The sequence below is a fragment of the Protopterus annectens genome, chromosome 6.part0 (assembly GCF_019279795.1).
Source record: "Protopterus annectens isolate FY-2018-M chromosome 6.part0, PAN1.0, whole genome shotgun sequence".
NCBI classification, from domain to species: Eukaryota; Metazoa; Chordata; order Ceratodontiformes; family Protopteridae; genus Protopterus; species Protopterus annectens.
Window position 1 is genome coordinate 6,653,599 of NC_056737.1, and position 25,285 is coordinate 6,678,883.

A 25,285-nucleotide genomic window follows, 5' to 3' on the forward strand; every position below is an offset into this window, starting at 1 on the left:
TGTAAATGTAGCGATATAAACCAGGGAAGACACAATGTGGCTGCTCTTAATTTACGTACTGGTGCTAGGGAAATATTTTCGTTTAAACCTGGAGGTCTATTTGCTTCCAGTACTAACTGGTAGACTTCCCTATATTGTGTCTTGGTTTCCCAAGGACCCCCCCCCCCCTAGGATCCTGGGGAGCCTCCTTGAACAAAAAATTTAAAAAATGCATTTCTACATGATAAAGTATGTTTAAAGAGAGCATGTATCTCATCCATTCTTTTTATATCGTAAAGGTGTTTGTAAATTATTTTTTAAGCATGCACGCCATCTTTTCGACATGAAATGTTTTACATGACTTACACAGAGATAAATATATCACTCCTTTGCTATTACAACTGGAATATTTCCTAGAATTTATAAGTCTTTCTCTACTTAGAATGTAAAGATGCTCAGTGTTAGCTATAAAAGAACACTGAGCACACATCCCACATTTGTTTGTATGTCCCTAATTTCTTTCTGTTATGCAAACTATTGTTATTATTTTATAGAATATCTTTCATGTTGTAACCTTTCCTATATATAAATTTGATAGGTTTCGTAAATAAGCCTTCAAGGTCTGAAAATCTGGCGAACATATTCCAATTTCTAACTATTGTATTTTTAACAAAATTCACTTCCCCGTTGTAATTCATTGCAAAGGCACCTTTATAAAGTGAGTAATTTGCCCCTTCATCTCCTTCCAGCATATTGTCATCCAGCCTTTGAGACCTGTTATGATTAATATTGATATAATTTCTTCCGATGATTGGTGAATTTGTACTTTCTCCCTTTCTTAAATTCTCCTATAATGTCTTCTATCAATTTGTTAGGGTATTTTTCTTTCTAAAAACATTTTTTTCACCTTTTCACATTCCTCATTAAAATCCATATCCTTAGATACCATTCTGGAGATTCTTATAAAGTTGCTTTTTTTAATAGGATGGGTAGAAGTGTAATATGAATATGAATTTGGAGAATGACTCCTTTCTATATACAGAGGATTTAAAGGTTCTATCATATTCTGAGTTATGTATAGTCACATCCAAGTAGTTTACACAGTTGTAAGAAATGTTATATGTTCATTTTAAAAATTCTGTTTTTGTTTCAATATATTGAAAGATGTCCTTAAGAATTTCCTCTGACCTAGCCAAAAAATACAAATATCATCAAGGTAATGCTTGTATAAATTCCAATATTTTACGTAGGGGGAATTAAAAATGTATTTTTGTTTCCAAATGTGGAGAACTAAGTTGGCATATATGGGGATGCATGAGGCACCCATTGCCACCCAATTGTCCTGTTTGAAGTATTCACCCTCATAATCTATAAAATTATTTTTCAATACCATTTCCATGAGTTCTAGAAGGAACCTAAACTCCTTACAATTTAAAACTCCATGTTCACATAAAGCACCAAAACCACTCCATGCCGGTATTGTGGGGTATAACAGAAAAATGAATCAACTATATCAATTGTGGCAAACTGTACATTTTCATCATCTAAACTGTTGTTGCAAACCCTTCAAAAACTCCCAAGAGTCCTTCAACATGTTACCATTCTCATTCAAAAGCTTTTTAAGTTTTTGATCTATAAACTTAGCTAGAGGATATGTTTGGACCCATTAGCAGCCACTCTGGGTCTTAGTAGAGGGTCTAATACATTCTTGTGGACTTTGGGGATACCAAAGATGAAGGGTACGGTGGCTTATCAATACGTAGGTAATTAAAGTTGTCAAAATCAGTGAGCTCCTCCTCAAGGAGTTCATTCAAATAATGATCTAATTTGGAATGCACCACATTAATTTCATTTTTGGACACCCTGGAATGTTCTCATCACCTAAAATTCCCATCATTTTACCCATGTATAACATGGTGTCCATAATGACAATAGTCGTCCCCCCCTGTTCAGGTCTCGTAATAGGTATGTTTTTGTTCTTCCTTAATTCTTCTAATAGTACTCTTTCTTCATATTGGATGTTGGGATATTTTGTTGTGCTTAATTTCTTAAGTTCTTTTTCAACCGCTGATTCAAAAATTTTAAGTTGAGGGTACAGAGGGGGGATTAAATGTATTTTTCTTTTCATATTTATTAATTTGTTCTATATCCCCTCCCTCGTTTGAAAAAAACGCAATTTAAGATTAATTGTTCTAGTAAATAATTTAAAGTCTATCAGGATTTTACTAATATCACATTTTTTGTTAGGGATGTTTAAAACCTTTTGCAAACAAATGAAAAAGGTTTTATTAATTTCTAATCCACTATAATTAAAGATCTTAAAATTGTGACATACCCACCTCTCACTCCTAAGGTGGTGAACCAGATTATCCATGACCTGTTTTACAGCAGAAACCAAGGGAGATATAGAGTCTGTCACACCCTGAATATGCAATGGCAGCTCAGCTAATACCTGAAACAACTTGACAAGTTTGGGAATATGTACCAAACAATTGTTTATTTCCTTTGTAGCTGCTAAGCAGGCACATGCTAAGTGAGCTGTCAACTGCATTTTTTCTGTATTAAGGTGGCCATCTAATCACTGGGAAGTGCTGTTGTCAGAGCTCACTGCATTACAGAAAATAAAGCTTGTAGTTCTTGCTTTAAGAATGTGTACATAGTAGATAAGCATTCGATGTTTGGTACTCACATTCACCACCAAGCATTTTTTGTCTTATACTCTACCCTAAAAGGTGGGCATTATTTGGAAAAAAAAAAACTTATTTCTCTGCTTGAGGACACCTCCAGCTGTCTCTGAAATAGTTGTTATTGCTTAGGATTCTTCCTAAGGATCCATCCAAAAGTGTTATTTTAGTTGATCTTTAAGAGAACTGTCCTTACTAGATCAGAAATACCCTTCCTCCATCCCCTGCAGTTGTGGGTGTCCATTCACCAGTCTTGGCTGTTGGATTTCCCTCTAATTTTGGCAAGTACATATTGTTTTTTTTATTTGGCCAGTAAATGTGTTCGATGGTCACAATTATTTCATTGTTTGCAGGAAGGTGCATGCTAGTGGTTCGGGAATGGAGGAATGTGGGTCCTTACATAACTAGTTTGTTACTTTATTGCTTGAATCAGTGTGGATGTGCCAATTTTCCCAGGTGTATATGTTTTATTTATTTATTTTTTTTGAGTGGTGATTGGTGGAGATGCACCCATTTTGAAGGGCCTTCTTGCAGATCACCTGATACAGTAAGAATATATGATTTTTTTTTTAACTGTATGAAAGTATAATTGACTACCAAATAAAATAAACTGTGAGTTATCGCATTTGCTTCTCATAAACCATAGCATTTTTTTTTTTAAATATTGGTAAATATTTTAAGAAAATATTTGAAAATTCAGTAGTTTAGGAGATCTATCAGAAAGATTTTGCTAAAAAATTGTGTGGCAGATGTGATCTTATTCCAAAAATAAAAAAATAAGGAAATCCAAAGGCGTTTCCTTTCTCCTTCCTTAGTGAACATAATTTAAATTTCTTTGTCTCTGTTCTTTAGCTGCTGAAGAAGATGAGTTCCAGTGATACACCTCTGGGCACTGTAGCCTTGCTGCAGGAGAAGCAGAAATCTCAAAAGACACCTTATATCATATTAAGTGGCAGTGGCAAGAGCATGACTGCGTAAGTAGTCTAACTTTGGGAAAAGCTCATGTGGTATTATGCATTGTTTAAAAAAAGTTTTTTTTTTTTTACAGCATCCTGTTTTGTGGCCTTTTGACCTGAGAAATCAGGTAATGATGAAATAGTTGATTTAGGTAGGCAAATGAAACCGTACTATTAGTAATGCCAACTGTATGCAGAAATGTGGCACAAGATGACCTATGCATGTGGAGTCATCCTGTGTGTTGCAGTTGCTTCTCCCCCTCATCTTTTCTTTCCTTCCTCTGAACATGTTATTCTTGAACTGCTGTGTTTACTTTCACTGTATACCATTACATACCCCACCAGCTTCATTATGAAGTGATGTATAATCTGCCTTAACTATTCTCCTGTCTCTTTCACCTCCTTTGTTTTCAAGACCACCACTCCTGCTTCCCTCCCCAGCAGTCCATTATGTCCATGTTATATCTTCCTTAGAGTATTTTCGTGTTCAGCTGAATCTTTTCTGATACCTCAGTTCCCCCATCCCCTTTACCATTTTGATGACCACACTGCTTACTTGTCTGCCAGACTAATTTTCCTTTCTGTGGCTGCCAGTACTGGCCACTGTACTCCAGGTGCCTTTCTTCGTGGTGTGACGAGCTTGGTAAAAGTGTAATTGTCTTCCTAACCTATCTATCACACATTCTGTTGTCTGTAAGGTTGTCACCACTGTTTCACATTTCATTGTTTAAGTCTAAGGAACATGCCTTTGAGATCTTTTTCTTGATCTGTCTTTCCTGTGGTCATGGCTCTAAAGTCTAAATGTATATGTTTTTGTTGGTTTATCTCCAATGAAAGCAAATAACCTTTCACTTTTTTCCATTAAACCCAGTCTGTCAGAAGTCCACCTACTCTGCTGGTTGCACCAAGTCTCACTGCAGATTGACTTCTCAGTCTGTAAGCACCGCACCTATCTTACTGTTATCTACTTAGAAACTCAGCTTGTGTTCAACGCCAGCATGTTACTGGACATAGGTTTGCTAATGAACTTCAGATCCGGCATCGGTCCCCGTGGTACTCTACTACTTATTGCCTTTTCCACTGAAAGTATCCCTTAACTGACCTTTCTGCTGCTAATCAGTCAGTCATTCAGTGCCTGGTCTACTTCACTACTTTATAACTTCTCTACAACTACCTTTTTTAATTTCTTCACCATCCTCCCATTAAGTATAGGGTCAAAGTCCTTTTTGTAGTCCTATTTCATTTGCCATCTCTCCTTTTGTTGCCTACTGTCAGAAAAGCTAATGAAGTCTTGTAGGCAAAACTGGACCTGTTTTCTGCTCTGAATCACATTGATAAATAATAGAATGTGACTTACTGACTTTTTTCCAGCTGTTTGTGGAATACTGTGGTTTTATTTGTCTTGCACATTCCCAGTATCATCCTGTGACTACCATTTGTTGGACTTTATTCTTGTAAAGCACCATTGCTCCATTAAAACACACAAAGGATCCATCTCTTTTTATGTATATGGGATGTGGGTTGATTTTCTTTGTGCAAGGCTTTTCTGTCTCTCTCTCTTTTTATACATTTGTTAGCTGTGTAAGCATACTAGACAAGTGTCCCACTTCAGGGGTGACCTGGGAGCTCTGGTTAAGATACTTGCTCCGAATCACATAGTAGTCAATGTAAGGCTGAATTAATTTAATTCTATTCGCTGGACTACAGGAAGCAGATTGTTAATAGTTCAGAGCTTTAATAATACTGTGTGTTAACTGCCAGACTTCAAACAAGCTCTGTTGGTATGAGTTATACTACACTATCCCTCCCCCTCTCACTTCTGTTTCTTCTGTAATTTCCACCTTGCTCTTTAAGTCTCACAGAAAGTCAATTCTGTTTGTGTTTCAGTACAGAGAGGCACAGATCTTTTGAGTGGTTTAATGGATCAGAGGCTGCTTAGAGGAATAGACCACCACTTAAGGTATTGTTAAGTCAGATATTTACAATGATAGTAAACTTTCTTAATGTCCAATCCTAGTCTCCTGTCCTGTTCATTGTTCTGGTAATTAAAACTCCTTGTTCAGAAACCCATAACACAGACACTTAGACATCAGCATCCCAAGTCCGTCTCCACCCCCGCCCCCCGATTCTCACCTTGAAAGATAACATGCTGGCATGCTGGTTTGGGTAAGTTTAACAAGGGCTCAAAACTTTCTCCTTTCAGTGTTCTGTATGGCACAAAACATATATTGATTGATTAGGCCTCATTGGGTTTTTCTGGTGTGGCAGGAAGCTCAGAAACTGTCTAGTAGGATATTTGAATCTTCATTACTCTAGGTGTTTTTTTTTTTTTTTTTGACTGGAGGAACGCTGTTTTACTGTGACACTCCCACTTCTACTAATTTATTTATGTTATTATTTATTTATTTTATTTTCAGTTTGATGACTGGGGAAGTCCACTGGGCCAAGAAGAGCCCGTTTTCAGTGGAGGCCTGGGGAGAAATGCTCCAATGAACAATTACAAGCATACACAAAGCAGTGTAATCATCTAAATCAGGCTGAGAATACAGCACAATACATATGAGGTATAATACAATCATGTAAAGAAATACAAATAATAGGACGTTGGAAATTTTGAATGTACAAAGTTGGATACATTTACTGATATAAGAAAATCTAACAAGGTTAGCCAAGGTGCAACAGAAGACTGTTCAGTATTGGTTTAATGGAGTGTAATAGTAGACAAAGTAATGGTATGAGAAGTAGGTGTAGCAGGGGATGGAGATGAGAGTAGTTAGAGGGAGAAGTTATGTTGGAGGGTGGCATGGGCATGTCCATTTTGAAGATAGGTGGGAGAACAAGAGAGATTTGAAGTTGGTGGAGTTTGGAGTATTGTGAAGGGAGGGAGAGAGTTCCATAGTTTAGATATGGAGTAGGATAGCAGGAGGTAGCCAGGGGGTCGTGAAGGTTTGTAGATTTGTAGGAGGTTTTGGTTTTCTAATTTGAATGAGCGGTTAGGAATATGAGGGGTTAAGGCGGTAGTGAGAGAGGGGGCAGCTGGAAGGTTTGAAGATGAGCTTGTGGGCAGTGGTGAGTTTGAGGAAGTTTAGGTAATTAGGTAGTTCGAGCCATTGCATAGTATGGAGAGAGTGGCAATGGTGGGATGAGTTTTTTTGAATTGGTGGGAAATTTGTTTTTTTTATTGTAGCAGGATTCTAGTTTGGATTGTAGGCCGAGTTGGAGATTGGTTAGCAGAGGAGCACCGTACATGAGGGAGGGGAGAAGGTAGGAGGAGGCTAGGGTGGATATGGGTGTCGAAGTTTAGATGTTCATCAATGATAACACCGAGCAGTTCAGTTTTTGGTACAATTTTGATGGGGACTTTATTCTGGCTGAGTATAGAGTAGTTTTTGTTGATAGGGGAGTTTCTAGAGGGAGAAAAAATCATCAGTTTAGTTTTATTTGCGTTTAGGGCCAGGTTATTGTTTTGTATCCGGGTTTCAGTTTTAGAGAAGGCTGATTGGGTTTTTAGAAGTAGGTCGGAGGGTGAGTATGCTGAGCAGATGATTGTTGAATTGTCAGCATACTGGATTAGTGAGGAATCGGGGATGGTGTGGTGATAGTTATTGATAAATATACTGAAGAGTAAAGGGCCTAGAACAGAACCTTGTGGCACACCGATGGGGGTGTGTAGGAAGGGAGAGGTTGAAGATTTCCATTGTACGGCTTGTTGTCGTTCAGAGAGGTAGCTAGAGAACCAGGCCATGGTGGAAGGAGAGAGGTTGAGAGAGGGGAGTTGAGATAGGAGTAAGGGGTGGGAGACAGTGTCAAAAACTTTGGATAGGTCTAGGAACAGCGTAGATATGAATTTGCCAGAGTCACATGCTTGGTTAATGGTGTAGAGAAAGGAAAGGAGGGCAGTCATGGTACTATGGCCAGGGCGGAAGCCGTGTTGAGTGGTGGTGCGAAAATTATTGTGTGTTAGGCATGGCATCAGTTGTGAATGGATACATTTTTCCAGGATTTTAGAGAGTGGGGAAAGGATGGCAGTAGGCCTGAAATTGATGGTGTCAGTGTTTTTACCTCCCTTATTGAGTGGGATGATGTATGGATGTCGCCAGATAAAAGGGACATAGGATTCTTGGATGGATCTGTTTATTAAGATGGAAATGGGAAAGGCAATGCTATCAGCAGATATTTTGAGGAAGGCTGATGGTAGATTATCAGGTGCATTGCGACAAGGTTTAAGTTGCAGGAGTAGTTTTTTATTGTACTTGTGGGGATGGGTTTTAGGTTGAAGGGGGAGGAAGAAGTTGTGAGATCAGATGGATGGGGGGCAGATGGGGTTGGGATTAGATGGGGGGTGAGGGAAAGAGGAGGACAATTTAGCTGTATAATCCACAAAGAAGGAGTTGAATAGAGTGGCAGTTTCAAGATCGGTGAGGTTGGGGTTGGGACATGGGTTGTCTTTATTTCCTGGGTGAGGAGGGACTAGATGATGATCCAGAATTTTCTAGGGTTGGTTGAGTGTTTGGATTGAAGTTTGGAGTAGTATGTTTTGTGGTCTCTAGTTATTATTTTTTTATGGAGTTGCGGAGTTGTTTGAATTCAATTAGGGAGTTATGTTGTTTGATTCTTTGGTATTGCTTCCATTTTTTTGTCTCTTTGAAGCATTGTTAGTTTAGTTTATTTTGATAGCCAGGGAGAGGCTTTAGACTTGACACATTTGGTTCTTAGAGGAGCTTGGTTGTTGAGTAGGTGTAAGAAAGTTTCATTGAAGTAGGTGACGGCTTTGTCGAGGGATAGGGTTCTTGGGGGGGGGGGGGGTCCAGTCAGTAAGTTTTAGACATTTGGAGAAAGTTTGAGGGTTGAAGTAGGAGAGGTTATGAGTTTGAATGTAGTGATGTTGCTTTTGAAAAGGAGAGGGGTAACGGTCGGTGAAGGCTGGCAGGTGGTCGCTTGAGAGGGTCTGGAAGAATTCCTGCATTTGAGATAAGGTTGGGATGGAATGTTAAGACCAAGTCAATGATGGTGCCAGGGCCCCATCTTTGTTTGGCCTGGTAGGAAAGTTTATTAGTTGGGTGAAGTTGCAGAGCTTGACTATGTGAGATGGGGCTTGAGAGTTTATAGTGGCCCAGTTAATTTTCATGTCACCTAGGATATAGGTTTCATTTTTAATGTTCGACGAAAACTAGGAGAGGATATCTTCTAGTATTGGGATATTGTTGCCTGGGGGTATATAGAGGGTGCCTATGCATATGGACTTCTGATTATTGATTTTTAGTAGAGCTATAGTTGTTTTGGTGTTGGCTAAGTTTGGGATGTGATTGGTATATGGGGGTAACGGTATAGGAGGAGAAGTAGATTATGGCTACACCTCCACCTTTCTTGTCAAGTCTGTCATTGTGAATCATATGGTAGCCTGGTGGAAGAATGTCTTTGCCTTTTATGATGGGTTTAAGCAAGGTCTCTGAGACGGATACTATGTCAGGGTGGTTGTGGGAAAGCCAGGCATGGAGGTTAGGGATTTTATTTAGAAGGCTTTGGGCATTGAATGTAGTAAGGCAAATAGATTTGGGAGTTTGAAGCTGTGTGGGAGGGGAATTAGTGATTTGTGTGGTGTTAGGGGGCCTGGGGTTGGGATGGATGTTACCAGAGAGTGAAGGGGAAATTTGGTGGAGAATAAGTATAAGGTAGTTTAATGTGGATGGAGAGTTTGAGCAGTGGTAGGGAGTGGATTTGTTGGTGTGAGGTAGGAGGGGGTGTGTTATGTGATGGTGGGATAGGTAGGGTTTTGTGTCTGAATAGTAGGGTTGAGTTAGAAGAGTAGAATTCATGAGTTATGGAGGTGAAGGGTGGTGTGGAAGTATGTTGGAAAATGCTTGTGTAATGTGAAGGTGTGGTATGGGAGGGATTAGGGAGTTGTACAAGATAAGTAAGACAAGTGAGGGAGGTTAGCAGCGCTGTTAGGTTTAGTAGATATGATGTAATAGGTGACATTGTTTAGGTTGGGTGGGGAGTTTGAGTGGAATGTGTGTGGTGGGTGAGGTGTAATGTAATTGGATGGTAGGAGATGTGGGAGGAGTTGGGGATGAATGTGTACAGATAGTGGGGGTGGGTGGGACTTGAGGACAGGATAGGGGAGCGGAGTGAGCCTGCAGGGCAAACCCAGCAGAGGTGAGTGAAAAACTATCATTGATTGTTCGTAACAATGCAGGTAGCAGTTTTGCCAGATGTTTGTGTTATTTTTATGCCTTTAGCTTGTATTTTAAAAGTTTCAGTCCATTACAGCCTCTAAGCAGCAGTTTGAAGGTAACTAGTTAGTGGCTTGAGCGTTGGACTGTTAGCTTAGGGAGAGGTGCTGCCAGGTCATTTGAATCGGAAAGAAGTAGCAGAGTGGCAGGGGTCTGTAACTAGTGTAAACAGTTAAAAGGAAACCACAAACAGAAAACAAAAGAGTATAGCTAACTAAGAATGTTGGCATTAGGGTAGTGACCAACTTATTGATGGCAGAGAGAGACAGAGGCAAGGTTTTTAACAAAGAGGTGAGTGTTGGGCTGGGGTCAAACTGGTATTCAGGTAGCCTTTACAGTAGACGAAGTAAGACTAATTTGTGGTTTGAGCTTGGAACATACTTTAGTTTAAACTGGCTATGCAGTAGAGCACAGATGTTATTCCAGGAGTTGGAGCGGTATCTGTAAAGAAGGTAGAAGCAGTGTGGAAGGGAAGACGCTTTGTTCTTAAAACTTTAGTTTAAACTGGCTATGCAGTAGAGCACAGGCATTATTCCAGGAGCTGGAGCAGTATCTGTAAAGAAGGTAGAAGTAGTCTGGAAGGGAAGACACTTTGCACTTAAAACCAAAGTCCCACAAATGAGTTGCAGCAGAATATAAAGCCCTTTCAAGTGAGGCAAATGCAGTTTAAATGCTGAGTACAAGTGAAATGCTGTTAAAATCTGTAAATTAGGGACCTACACACCACTGAGATGAAGTCACAGACTATTAGGAGGAGGAAAAGATGGCGCAGAAACACTGAGAGTTTTAGGAATTAAGGTTTTAATCATTATTTCAGTAGTAAAAAAACAATAGTTTGAAGAATTTCATTGTAACCAGTAGGCTGAAAATGCAAAATTCTTAATGTCTAGACTTGAGGAGACTTACTGGGTAGGAGTCAATAACATTCTCACAGCTCTCACTCAATGCCTGATGCAGGTTGGTCAGTTAGCTTGACTACAAGAAAATGTGATTCAGACAGGTGTGGTTGCAGTAAGAAAGAACTCATTATTGACTCATTGACATGTTTCAGAATCAAACACTAACATTGTCAGACCTTACTGTAGTAGAGTTCTCTTTTGTGGTCTATGCGTTGCATTAGCAAAGGTATTCCTGCCACGTACATACATCCATGAATGTGCGTGCACGTTCTCACACACACACACACACACACACACACACACACCCATTTGCTTCAAACTCATCAACAATCAAGCCCTTCCACATTCAAGCACACTCAAACATTCAACTACACACACACACACACACACACACACACACACACACACACACACACACAAACACACAAACACACACACACACGCACACGCACATCCAGACTCTTGAATCCCAGCCTTACCCCTCCCCAGTGCATTGTCCAAATGATAGTTAAAACAGGAGTTATGCTTGCCGAAGGATACAATTATACATTTCTTGGCATTTAGTTTTAGTTTATGGTTTTGACACCGGCTATTTGTTTGAGACAGGCCTTCTTGGAAGATCATGGTGTCCTCTGAGGAGTTTATGATGTACCAAATTTGCAGTCATCTATGAACTTGGTCATCCACAAAACCTTCAGATTAGCTTTGACCTCCGAGAAGTAAATACCAAAGAGGAGTGGCTTAAGGATTGAGCCCTAAGGTACTTTGCTACTGACAGGCCTTTTTGAGAAGGAAGAGCCACACACCTTAATTTCTTGTGTTCTGTGAGTCAGTTTGCTGTGAGTTACAAAGCAGTTTACATTTAGCATAGCATGTTTATCTACAGTAACTGAGTGTGGGATGGTGCTAAACACCTTTGAGGTCTAGACACACTGCGTGTACTGATTTACCCTCACCATTGCTACAGTAACTTTTTTGTAGAAGTCAGCCCAGTGAAGTATGTAGGATCTACACTTGATGAATCCAAGCTGGCTTGGGTCAAGAGTGTGTGGGTTACCTACATCCTTATTTATCAGTTCCACAATGATCTTTTCCATAGCCTTACAGTTGAGGCTGGTCAAGGTTAGGAGTCTGTATCCATCAGGCTTTGTTGATGCCACACGTTTGTACAAGGGAATGGCTGCTGCTGTCATTCTCAAGTTCGTTCATCATAAAGCCTGTTTTGATGCTGATATTGAATAGCCTCTGTAGAGGATCTGACAAGTCATGTTTCAGGCTGACCAGTAGGAATGTTATTATGCCCCACAGAGGTAGTGTTTTTTTAATCACGTTTATTAAACTGCAATATAAGACCCAGGGAAACATTTGTATAAAAGGAAGCAAACCATATTACCATGTTCCTAGTTACAAACATTATACATCACATTTTTTGTATAACTATCATTAAGCCAACATTACATAAATTGCTCAATTCCCTGCCTTCCCTTACATCTCACTCCTCATTTAGAACATTATTCTGCATATATTCCCACAGTTTCCATATTTTTTTTATTTAATTTGCTTCTGCCCTTTTCTAAAGATCCAACTTCTAGTTTTTTTTTTATTTCTTGTTACAATATTCAGTACTTCAAGTACAGTTGTTTTAGACTGTGTTTTTTTTGGCAGCCACCAGAATTAAACTTAGCAAGGCCTTACTATGTCTAAGCAGTTCAGATCCCATATCCCAGCTCAAAAAATTATTTTCTTAGTTACATCCATGTGCTCACCCAATATTTCTGGCAGAGTACTCTGCAGGGAATTTTTTAAAAGTCTGCAAACTCATTACACTCCCAGAGCATATGTTATCAGTTGCCTCTTTCTTCCCCATCACACTTCCACCATTTGCAAACTACCTGAGGAAAAATTATTTGTGGAGTCTGCTTGGGGATATGAAAATACTTATGCAAACACTTCCAAGAAAAAATCCTAAATATTTTAAACTTTGTTGCATACTTGGGAGCCATACATGTCCTCCCATTGTTTCCTTGTGAATTATTTGCCCAGTCTTTCTTCCTAACCTTTTCAAACCTCCTCTGATTGATTTCTATACATATTGTGTAATATTTTATATGATCTATAAAATTCCTTTTTTAACAGGAGCTTCTGTTATATATTCAACTAATTCAGAGCAGGCCTTTCACTTTGGATTCCCCTATCCCTTTTTCTGTATTCTGATATCAATCCCTAATAGGGAAGGTTGTCACCTGCAGTCCAAATGTCTTTTGGCCTCTTGCCATTCTGTTACTGTTTTCTCTCTTGTTTCCTCCGAATACCTTGGTTCCATTCCTTTCCCCGTTGTCTGCATCCTTTTCTTGCCTTTTCTCTGTACTCCTAATTGCAGTCATCCCTATCAGCAAAATATCCTTTCTGCATTCCCATGTTGGCTTAGAATGCTTTCTGCTACTTTAGAGTATAACAATTACACACATTATACATCACATATTTTTTTCTATAGCTGTCATTAAGCCAACATTACATAATAGTCTATATGGCTCTTGTTATTCCCCCTTAAGGATCTGCATCTAAAATACCACTCCCTCTCCTTACTTTTTAATTTCCCCTGTTTCATCATCATCCCTTTCCACTTTAAATTATAGCTTTCTGCTTGTGTTATGTATATGAGCCTTAACTGTGTAGGTGGAAAATACCCCTTCAAGTCAGATTATCCAAAACCACCTTGTTCTGTTGGAAGGGTCAGCTTATCTCATTTGACAGTTATCCTCTTCCCCTCCAAGATGAATTCCTCTTCCTCCAACTCTTTATTAATTATTGTCCACAACTTCTCCTCTGGTTGATAAAAGTATGCCTGACCTGTATATAAAACTAGAGGAACTAAAAACATTTTCACTACTCGTATTCTGTTGTCCATATCCATAAACAACAGCTTCTAGTTTCTCAGCTTTTGTATTATCTTTTTAGTCTGCCCACATATTCTTATCAGCTACAACAGAATCCTTTTTAAGACCTACTCCTAAATACTTCATTTTATCTTGTCCCCATAAATATGAGTATTGCTGGTCAAATTCATGTGCGGGTACATAGTTTATAGCTATAACCTTTGTTTTATCTTCGTTGATTTTATATCTCGAAAAGATATGAAGCTGTTTTAAGATGTTCTACTGTACTGAGATATATTTTTCTGGTTTTATCAGGTACAAATTTATATCATCTGCGAATAAAGCCATTTTTTTTATTACCATTATTATATCCTTGCATTTCTGAGTCTTATTTTCTATGTTAATGGTACTAAATATAAAGCAAATAACAAAAGGGAAAGAGAACACAACTTGTTAGAGTGGAACCCTCACACTTAAATTTTTGCCTCAGATCCCTCATATATTCTCCTAATTAACCTTATTAGTGTAGCAGGGAATGCAAATGCTACTGTTGTCCCACACACAAAATCCCAGCTTCGTCTGTCAGATGCTTTCTGTGCTTCAATACCTTCCAGCAACAGCTGTATTTTCTTACACTGTGCTTCTTTTTAGATCATCATTGTTCTGTTAATGTCAAATGTTTGCCTTCCCTCCACATAGAAACAGTGTTCTTGACCTTAAATAATGCCTTGAGGAATTGTTCTTGAGAATTTTGGGGACAGATATAGATGTGGGTATGTGATATGAGAATAATGGAGGGGAGAGGGGACATGAAGGAGTGAACTTTGAATTAAATTTGTCTGCTATTACAGTGGCAATGTCTTATGGCTGTTTGTAGGTGATATCACTTATTATTAGATCTGCACAGTGCTGGACATTATTTCTGAGGTTTTTAACACAGCTGAAGAAGGCTATGTGGTTATCCTTCACCTGGGTTGGATGTTTGCACTTCATGTCTGGCTTTTGTTAGTTTTATCAGGTCCAGAGTTCCTTGTTTAGTTTAACAAGAGCATTTTTGGAATTTTGAGAGTTAAATTTATTTTTGTGTGCAGTGACTTTTTTCTTCTGTTGTAGAGTTTCTTTATATTAGGATTCAACCATAGGGATTTATTTTTGAATCTGGCATTGTAGTTATTTCTGAGAGGGACATCTGCATCTATGCAGGAATCACCCTCTGCACCTCCTACCCAATTACACTAAAGGAGACCAGTCCATTGTAAGTGTACAGTGAAAATGGTAACAGAATAAAGTATATCAAATTAGTTTTTTAATTTCTTAATTGGGTGGGAGGTGCTAAGGTTGATTCCTGCAAAGGGATTCGTCAAAGGGAGTTTTTAAAGCAACCTGGAAGTTTTTAACTTTGTAAAAGGTCCTCTGTAAGGACAAAAGTGCTCAGTTCTTGTTTTGTGCATCAGTTTGCAAACCAATCAGCAATTTATTAAAACGGCTGTTCAGTTTTAAATTCACTCAGTTTCAGTAGATTAGCCTTCACAGAGTCTGTGAACATCAAAGTATTAAAAGGTTTTTCAGCCTTTAAACTTGGGAAGCGTGACTGATTTGTGGTCTGATTTGACAGGGAAAAGGTTACAACTGCTGGGGTGCAAAGCTGCCCCTTATTGCTAAGGACCAAATACAGGATTTTGTTGCTACTGGTTGGGGCGCAGACTAACTGCTCCAGAGAGTTTGTATTGATGAAGGCCAATAATTTCGGGCATATAAATCTGAGGATGTATAACTCCCAGTTTATGTAGGGATATTTAAAGTCTCTTGGGAGAATGGTGTTTGGCTATTAATATATAGGGAGTCCATGCCAAAGGAGGAGGCTTTTAACGGCGGGGGGGGGGGGGGTCCTGTAGTTGTCTATGATATGATAAGTTGAGTTAAAATTATACTGGAAGTTGATGAGTTCCAGCTTGTTATCTTTCCTAATGAGCCTGGAGGTGAAGCTTTTAATAATATGGAGACACTGCAACTTTTAGTGCCTTTGTTTAATGCGACAGGTCTATATGTATGATAGGTATTGAAACCGTGCACTGATGGAGTGCTTTCATTAGTCTTGAACCAGAGCTCTGTGATGATGTATCTGTTCATGTTTTCCAAGGTAAGGAGTGCTTGTTGGGAGTGGATTTTTTTGTTATAGCTCCTAGCATTGAGAGCAGTACCTTAATGTTGTCCATATTCTGTTTTGTTATGCTAGAAGCTTTAGAAGTTGGACTTCACCTAAAAAAGTAATTATGGGTGTGAACAAGGATTTAGCCATTATGCATAACCCTTGGGGAGAGAGGTGCAGGCCATCCCTGGCAAAGCTGTCCTAAAACATACCAGTCTTTATATAACTTTATTATATCTTGTAAATGCATTTTTTTTCCAGTCTCTCAAATAAATTATACTCGCACAATTCACACTGTTGTTTCTGTTATAATGCTTTACTCCTTTTCTCAAGTCTCCCAAAGTTAACTATTTGTCCATATTAGAATTTACATTGCTTTTAACTATATCTATTTCTCTTTCCTTTTTTCTCTAACTTTGCTCTTAGATATTCCATTACCACTTTTAATTTCTGTTGTTCTTCTTTACCTTAATTACTATTCTTAAGTTCAGTTGTATGCAAAAGAGAATAACTGGAGGAGGAGGGTAGTTAGTCTTCCCTGAAAATAGGTTATGCCAAGTGGGACTAACTGAGTCAACAAAATCATTGAATGATGACAAGCTGTTTTGAGTTCTAGCTACCTAAACAAAACTGTTTGTATTCAACTTTGATTGTAAGTATTTACATGGAGTACAGATAGTGCAGGACCACTATCTGTATGACAGTGTTGTGTACTGTTTCAGGTAGGTTCATTTTTCCCTATTGTTGTGGAATCATAGAGTCAGCACATAACAGTTTAGGGGAGATGGAAGGGGATTTCTCTGTGATGAGTTGCAGCTTAATTTGATGTGTGTGGGTGCATTTAGCTGAAGCGTGTTCTCAGTTGTTGACTGATCATTTTTAATTTTTAACAGCTGGGTCTTGATCAATCATACAAGTGTGTGTGTGTGTATGTATATATATATATATATATATATATATATATATATATATATATATATATATATATATATATATAGACCCACACAAATTAATGTTTTTTCATGTTTTTATTTTTATTTAGTTATCTTTTGTTGATGAGTTCATCCCAGTAGGCTAGTGGCTTCTTTTTAGGCAAGACCCAATAGAATCAAGACACTCTCCTCCAAAATAAGGAAGCCAATCTGGCGGTCCCCTGCCATAAACAAATTCTACAACAGAAGGAGAAAACTGATGCGGAATAAGGTGAAGTCTCAAGACTGGAAAAACTCCCTTATCAGCCTCAACAAAAAGTTGAGATCCCTCATCAAATCCTCTAAAGCTAGATATGAAAACAGAATTGCATCAAATAGTAAAGACAACCACAAGGCCTTCTATAGTTATGTAAAGAATCTGCATGGAAAATACCCAGATTTGCTCTGAGCAACTGCATAATGGTACCTGTTATATTGAACCAGCAGATGTTGCCAATATATACTGGCTGACAGATTCAGTGCCAACTTTACCCCCCCCCCCAAGGGACCAGTCACAATACCAGTAGATTGCCAAGCATCCAGTATTACTGCTGCACAGGTAAAGCAGCACTGTCCAAGGCCAAGAATACAGCTTCTATTGGACCTGACAATATCCCTGGTTGTGTTTTACATGAACTACAGAGTGAACTGCACCTCACCTGTGTGCCCTGTTCATTCACAGCCTCACCTCAGGCTTTGTCCCTACCAAATTTTGCACTGCTACAGTTATCCCTCTCCACAAAGGAGGAGCGACTACAGACCCTGGGAACTGTTGCCCCATTAGCCTGACGAGTCTGATATGCAGCGCTGTGGAACGCATCATCATGGACCTAATAAACAAGGATATAGGGAATCTCCAAACTCTGGATCCCACACAGTTTAGTTTTGTGAAGGGTAGACCATGTCTGCTCAACTTGGTCAACAACTTTGAGTCCGTCACGAGAGCTGTGGATGAAGGCAAGGTGGTTCATACAGCCTACCTTGATCTGGCCAAGGCCTTTGACACCATTCCCCACTCGGGAATCATAAAAAAAACTCACTAAGCTAGGCATCAACCCCTATATCAGTAGATGAGTTGCAAACTGGCTCACCGGTAGAACCCACAGTGTGAAAGTAGCTGACTCCAAGTCAGACTGCCGACCAGTCATGAGTGGAGTCCCACAGGGTTCGGTCCTGGGTCCTCTCCTGTTTGGTATCTACTTCTCTGAAGTCCAGGCCAACACAAAGGGACTTTGGCTGACAAAGTTCGCAGACGATTGCAAGTTGGGAGCTATTATTAACTCCCCAAGTGATGTTGACATCCTACAGAATGGCCTCATGGAGACGAACGACTGGTGTCAGAACCATGGCCTTAAGCTCAATGCCAAAAAATGTGTCATCCCCTTTGGGAAAAAAAAACAGTTCCCATGAATTACTACATCGATGGTCGTCCACTGAACACAGAAGGCGTTATAAGAGATCTGGGAACACAGGTTGACAGCAACCTCTCTTTTGACCATCACATTGCCACTGTGGTCAGAATGTCCTGTGTGGCGCATCTCATTACTAAGGGTTTTGCATCCAAGAGGAAAGAGGTCATCGTCTCCCTCTACTCTTCCCTCATTAGGCCAGTCATTGAGTACAATGCCCCATTTGGCATGTACCATACTAAACACCTGCAACAACTGGAGAGGCCGCAAAAGTACCTCACAAAGAGGATCCTAGGCCGTAAACATTTGTTCTGTATGGACAGCCTAAAAAAACTCCAACTATTCTGTCTTATATCGGCTACTTAGAAGCGATCTCTGCTTGATTTGCAAAGCCATGTCTGACCCAGCTCTGTTAGAAATGCTACATCTAAAGAAATCCCAATCCCTCTGCACCACACGCTCCAGAGACCTCAACTTCAGTACCACAATCAACAGAACATGCTGGAGGGGACAGGTTCATAACCCAGAGACTGCCCATGCTATGGAATAGACTTCCCGTACATGCCAAGCAGAGCACCTCACTGGCCCTCTTCAAGAGAAACCGATGGGAAATAGAAAATTCACCACAGGGATCACTCCAGTGGCTTTATTCGACAGAAGCACTGGGAACTAAGATCGGGCGGCACAATGCCAGGGTACTCTATGGGCTAGGCTTGTAAAGGCTCCCAGGCTATTAGCCTAGTACACACACCTATGAACCTATGGTATTTATACTACTAGGAGAAATTTGGACAGAGCATTGAAGGACTTCCCCTCCTCTTTTCAGTAGGTGCCATGGGATCTTTTACATCCACTTGCTCTACCAATAACTCAAGCGAATGGGACCTCAATTTAACATGTCATCCAAGGGGTGATGCACTCAAGAGTGCAGTATCCCTTCAGTGCTGCAGTGCAGTGTCAGCAGCCAGTCACTTGGAGTGAGTGTAGGACCTGCAGCCTTCTGGTCTTCCAGCACCAAAGGTGAGCATGCTGCCTATTGCGCCACTGATGTCTGCGTGTGTGTGTGTGTGTGTGTGTGTGTGTGTGTGTGTGTGTGTGTGTGATATTAGGAGATTTGGCAGAGCTTTGAGAGTCTGGAGATGAGTTTGCATGAAAGAAATTTTATTCCATCGTCTGGGATCTGAGAACCTATGTCAACAACGAACTGCCCTTTCTTCACCAGTTATCTGCTGTTGTAAGGAAGTCCTTTTTCATCATGCAACTTGTGTCTAATGGTATGTTGACCCGGTCCAGAATTTTATCATTCCACTGCATTTGGTAGTCATTAGGTCACTCATTGATTATAATGCTCCTTTTGGTGTGCACTAGTTCAAACACTTGTCATGTTTGGAATGAGCACATAACTTCCTCACTAAGAAGATGAATGCCGTAAATCATAATATTGTGCAGATCATCTTAAAGTCTTGTCTCTGTCTTCAGTATCATACAAGTTACTGAGAGGCAACACATACCTTACATATATTAGAGCCTTAATAGACTCTATCCTGTCAGACATACTACATATTCTCAAGTCCAATGATGGCATAAACATCTGCTCAAGGGGTCTCCATCTCTTCTGCCACATAAATAGAACACGTTGGAAGGATAAATGTGCATCACAGAAAAGTCTACCTCTGTGAAACAGTCTTCCACTCCACATAAAACAAAGTACTTCTGTTATCTTATTCAAATGCAGTTTGGATATATGGATACTTAACCACAAATTGATCCCCAGGTTAGCACCCTTGTTCCTAATGGATAGGAACAGCATGCAAGTGTTCCATAATATCCTTGTTCTGCCCTTCTTGGCTTTATTTGTACACAAACATAAGAGTTAAAATCTGCCATGTGAATGCAAGACTAGGATTCTTGAGATCTTCAGCAGTGTCATAACTACCTAAGAACCTGTAAACAAGAAAAAGGGCAAGAAATGTGGATGAGAATAGTAAAATGCTCTGGTAAAGGAACATACAAGTAATATAAACATGCAGGAACCTTTAATGCTACAAAATTGTGATTATAAACTGATGGCTGAAAAAATGTACAATGGACTGAGTAAAACTACTGGGTAAAGAATTTCAGGAGGAGGTAAAAATTGTGGGGTAACAAAAATAAGACTGTATAGCTAATACAGCTAGATGCAGAGTCAGTAATTAAAAATGAAGAATTAATGTTAATGGTAGGCATGATGAAAGCATTTAAGTACAGTCAGGCATAGGTCACTGGATCATTTTGAATAGTTGTCAGGTAGATGAGAAGTTTCCACAGTTGTAAAAAGAAATGTAGGACCACTCTACTTATATGCGCTGACTGTTTAGTGGAAAAAGACAAAAATAGAAAAGTCCGACAAAAATAGACTTATCAAGATCTAGTGATAAAGGATGAATGTGATAAGTACAGACTGGGTATAGAAGAAGGTATGAAATACCCACTAATATAATCATACCCAGATGTGGCGGCGATAATAAAGAAAGGGCAGAGATTACAGTTCAGAAGCTAACAGAATATTTGAAAGAAAAAGGTTTGAGTAATTAGTATGGCTTTACTGGAAAAACTCACGCAGACTCTGCCATAGATTGCTGCGAGGGAAAGGTTAGTTGGTTATTGCTTTCTTGTGTTTTGCATTGCCTCATTGCCTCCTTCGATTTTGTTTACTGTGGTTTATTTTATTTAAACTGTATTTTACTTGTATTCTGCTTTTAATTGCATATTTAAAATATGAAAGAGACCACAGCAGTGTCTTGTGAGTCGTACAGAAATTAAATTTCCCCCACCCTCATGCTGTTGTGCTTTTAACTCAACTGTCTTTCTAGTTGCCTGCCCCTTATGTTAATTTGACCACATAATTCCTTCCCTCTCCACTTGCATTAGGTATTGTGAGTAAGCACAAAGTTATCATTTTTGAAATCATTTACCTTCGGCTGTTTTATTGGCCATCCAACTGTATTCCATAGAGCCAGAATACAAGTACCACCCCCCTTCCGATCTATCTTTCTCTTTTAAAATTAGTTGCTCTCCATTTAGATAGTGAAAGCTTAAGCTACTCCCTCTTTCATATCTAACTGCTTAGTGCAAACTGCAACTCTTAGGATATTAACTCATTTGTTCTCCTCTTGAACTTTAAAATGTACAGCATCTTGTCTAAGACCAATTATTGAAGGACCCACATTCTTTTTGTAAGTAGTTGTATTGGGATTAGTGCTTCTGTTTTGCTCCTTGTGAATGAAGGAGCATAGGGACATCTTTACCTGGACACTGCTAATCACCAGAAGGCTTGTTAACTGCTTCATAGGTTTCATCCTGGAATTTGTGTTTTTATTTTACTCCTGGTGAGATAAGGAGCAGAGTGCATTGGTTCCTGACTGTTTCTGATTTAGCAATGAGTGTTTGTGTTGGACCTTCCTGATTAGTCTGGTTGCTATTCAAGGCATCTACCAGGAAAGACTACAGCAAGACTGCAGACCCTTGCATCATCTGGGACAAGACTGTTGATCACCAAAGAGCCCGTAGCCTGCTTCTCATCTTGGGATTGGTGCTAATGTTTTGTTTCTGATGAGAGAAGAATCAAAGGAGCATTGTATGCCAGCAGTGTGAAGCTGTGGTGAGACCAGTGCTACTAGTAGTCAGGCAGTATGCATTCAGGTGAATCCCCTCTTTTCATCTTTCTTGACAAAGCTAATTTCTGCTTTTTAACAAGTACTGCTTGATTTGCTGATGTATAACCTAAGTTCAGAATATCTCCCTAAATACTTCATCCATCCATAAATCATCATTCTCAGTAACCTGTATAGACACAAACACCTTGAGTTGACATTTTTCATTAAAAGCATGCTTGAAATTTTACTAGTACCTAGTTGCAAGCAGGACACCAGGTTTGCAGTGACAAGCACTGCCACCAGAGTTGCAAACCAGATACTCCTGACATTTCTTTAAATTCTCACTGCAACTATCTAATCAATAAAAAAGAAAGAGCCTGTTGCCATGAGTATGAACTTTCCCACTGTCTTCATTACCAATTTGGTGGATATGGGCATCTTGAGGCAATGTAGAAATTACCTCATGTTTGCTGACAACCAATTAATTTCCCAGCAGCCTGATATGGTATGTGAGAGGTGTATTTACACAGTGTCACTGGAGAGACAACTCTCACATAAAAGAACGTCTAATGTCAATTAGGCTGTCAGTAGTATGCATGCTGCACCCATCATACACAGTTCAAAGCAGGCATAGAGACCCACATACTCTGAGGTACAACTGTAACCATTCCTAATCCCCAAAGACATCCTAGATGAAGTATACATAACAAATACCCTCAGCAGCCCCAATGCACTATTTCAAAACAAGACCCACATCAACACATACAGTCACATCTCATGGAGCTTCTACTTCTAATCCTATAAGGCAAGCCACCAGACTAGTCTTTGGAGACTGCACAGTGAGACACACTGATGTCCCTCTCACCAGGCTGAGTAAGGAGAATGTCACAGTCAGTTGCTTATCAGGGACCAGGGTCCATCATGTTATGTGCACACAGGCCATTGGACTGCAAGTACCAGTATGACTCAGTTATAGTTCATGTCTGGGTGTAAATGACTTGAGACATACCTCTCTAGACTGTATGAATAAAGACAACATGGCACTCCGGAATGTGTCTCCCAGGCTAGTATGACCCTAGCATTGAGCAGCATTTTACCTTCTCCTAGGATGATGCCACAGTATAAACACAAGGTGACTGACTTTAATAATTGGCCTAGTTTCTGGTGTCATTCTAAGGGTGTTCTATATTTGTCAGTATGGAAGGAGATGGTCAGCAGGTCATGTTGCCTTGCCAGGGATGATCTGAACCTCTCCCTTCTAGGCTTTCAGATATTAGCTAAAGCATTGTCCTCCCCATATTGCCTTTTTAGGCAATGCCAAACTGAAAGTACTTCCACCATAGCAGATCAAAACCAAGAAAATCTAAAGGTGTTACTCCTCAGTTTCAGGAGTCTAAACAAAAAACGTCACTCCTACAAGCTCTCCTCATCCTCCAGAATGCTGATGTCTGTCCAGTCAGTGAGACATGTTTTAAAGCCATGGAGGATACACTGGCAGTGGAAGGCTACAATGCCTTTCACACATTTAGACTAGCTGCTACACAGGGACTAAAGGTGGAGGTGTCTCAGTTTACATCATAAATATACTTCAAGACTGGTCAAACAGGACAGTGCACTTGAGCTCCACGTTCAAATCACTGTAGGCAAAATCCCATACCACTTCCTTGCAAGTTATAGGTCACCCATATGACCCAGGAAACCCATAGCATATATTTAAACTTATTGGAAACACTCAACATCCAACCAAATGCCATATTCATGGGCAACTCTAATTACTACTCTATTAACTGGGAATTATGACACCAAATGTACAGGCACAGAGATTCCTGGATTTTGTAACTACAAACTCCCTGGAACAGATTATCCATACAGTGACCAGGGGTGCAAACATACTAGATCAGGTCCTCACTAATATGGGAAAGTGCTGCACATCCCTCAGTTTAATGTTTTATCTGTTAAGGTTGGAGCACGGAATGGTCTCCTTTGAGGTAAAAACAAATCCTGGAACCGCAGCTAACCCAGGAAGTTTCAGGAAGTACTCTTAAGGCGAACTTCCTAGTAATAACTGATAATGTGGCAAAATTTCAAGCCCCCCCCCCATAAGCCCTGAAAATACTGCTGCCTACATGGAACTGTTCACAGAAAATCCATACAAGCATGTTAATAGCTACATAGAGGCAGCTGTATCCACCAGGAGGAAGTGCGGAACAAACTCGCAAAAAAAAAAAAAGCCACCCTGGTGGAATTGCACATCATTAGGCTATATAACAGAACGAAGAAACTCATGAAAAAAATTAGGAGGTGTAGCACCCAGCAGGATAAAAGCACTCTCATCAAACTAAATAAACAACTCAGAGGACAAGTAGCATACCAAAGCCAAATTTGAGGTAAATTTTACGTTCTAGGCCAAGGTGTGTCCGCACCCTCAAAGGCAATACCCAGTTGTGTACAGAGCTGCTTTGGTGAAAGGGGTGGGTCATCCTCAGTCCAGGACTGCAATTCACACCACCTCCTCTTTAACAAGTTCACACAGATACCTTGGAAGAGAAAATGGGAGCATGGACAGGATTACTCCGAGTGCAAGGCAAATGGCAAAATGGCAACCTCAGTTCCCGAAGGAATGAATCAAGGTGAGGGAAGTGAGTGGCTTTTCTACAAACTATTTAGTCCTTTGCTCATCTTTGGAAACCTGGGCCACTTCTAGTGTATAACAAAAGATCCAAACGTCAAGAAACAGTCTTTAATAAGCGAACAAAGCTTTCGGGTCTACGCCCTTTCTCAATGCTAAAACACACTAAACTCAGTACAATCAAGCTTTTAAAATAGGAGCACATCTATCACATGACTACATTCAACCAATCATGTGATAGTATATAGAACAGAATACATATATAACTATAACAAACCTAATAAAAATTAAATAAGTGCACTCCTGTACAATATAGTATAAATATAATACATATATAAAGGAATTATAATATAAAAATATATAAAAACTTTCTTAAAATTCTTCAAAAATATTTAGCATCTAGTATTCTGTAATTTTACTAAAATAGGTTTTAAAGTGATAGCAGTATTAAGGCCAGGTGGGGCATCTGCAGCTATTTGCAATATCCACTCATATTCCTTTGTTTCAAGAAGATTATTTAAATCACCACCCCGTATAGATCTATAAACTATATCTATTACCCTAATCATAAACTTGTGACTATTGTCAGTGTCAGAAATGTGTTTACTTAATGCATTTTTATCGTTATTCCTCCGTATGTCTGATTTGTGTTCTATAATTCGTTCCTTTAACTTTCTAGTGGTTTCACCCACTTAGAAAGAAGGACATTGAATACAAGTCACCAAATAAACCACATTAACACTAGTGCAATTTGCTGCTACTTCAAACTTATAGGCCACATCCGTGGTCGGATGTCTAAATATATCACTACCTATGCCTAAAATATCAGTGCAGCAAGAACAGTCCCTGCAATTAAAAGTGCCTA

At 39.5% G+C, this 25,285-nt stretch overlaps 1 protein-coding gene across 1 annotated transcript in view; it reads left to right on the plus strand.

Moving 5' to 3' along the window:
* SART1 (spliceosome associated factor 1, recruiter of U4/U6.U5 tri-snRNP) overlaps positions 1–25,285 on the plus strand; it is a 1,154,259-nt gene that overhangs the window by 1,058,909 nt on the left and 70,065 nt on the right. Inside the window, exon 19 of the mRNA XM_044073787.1 lies at positions 3,516–3,637. Within this exon, the coding sequence (XP_043929722.1) occupies positions 3,516–3,637 (122 nt within the window). The remainder of the gene's footprint in view (positions 1–3,515; positions 3,638–25,285) is intronic.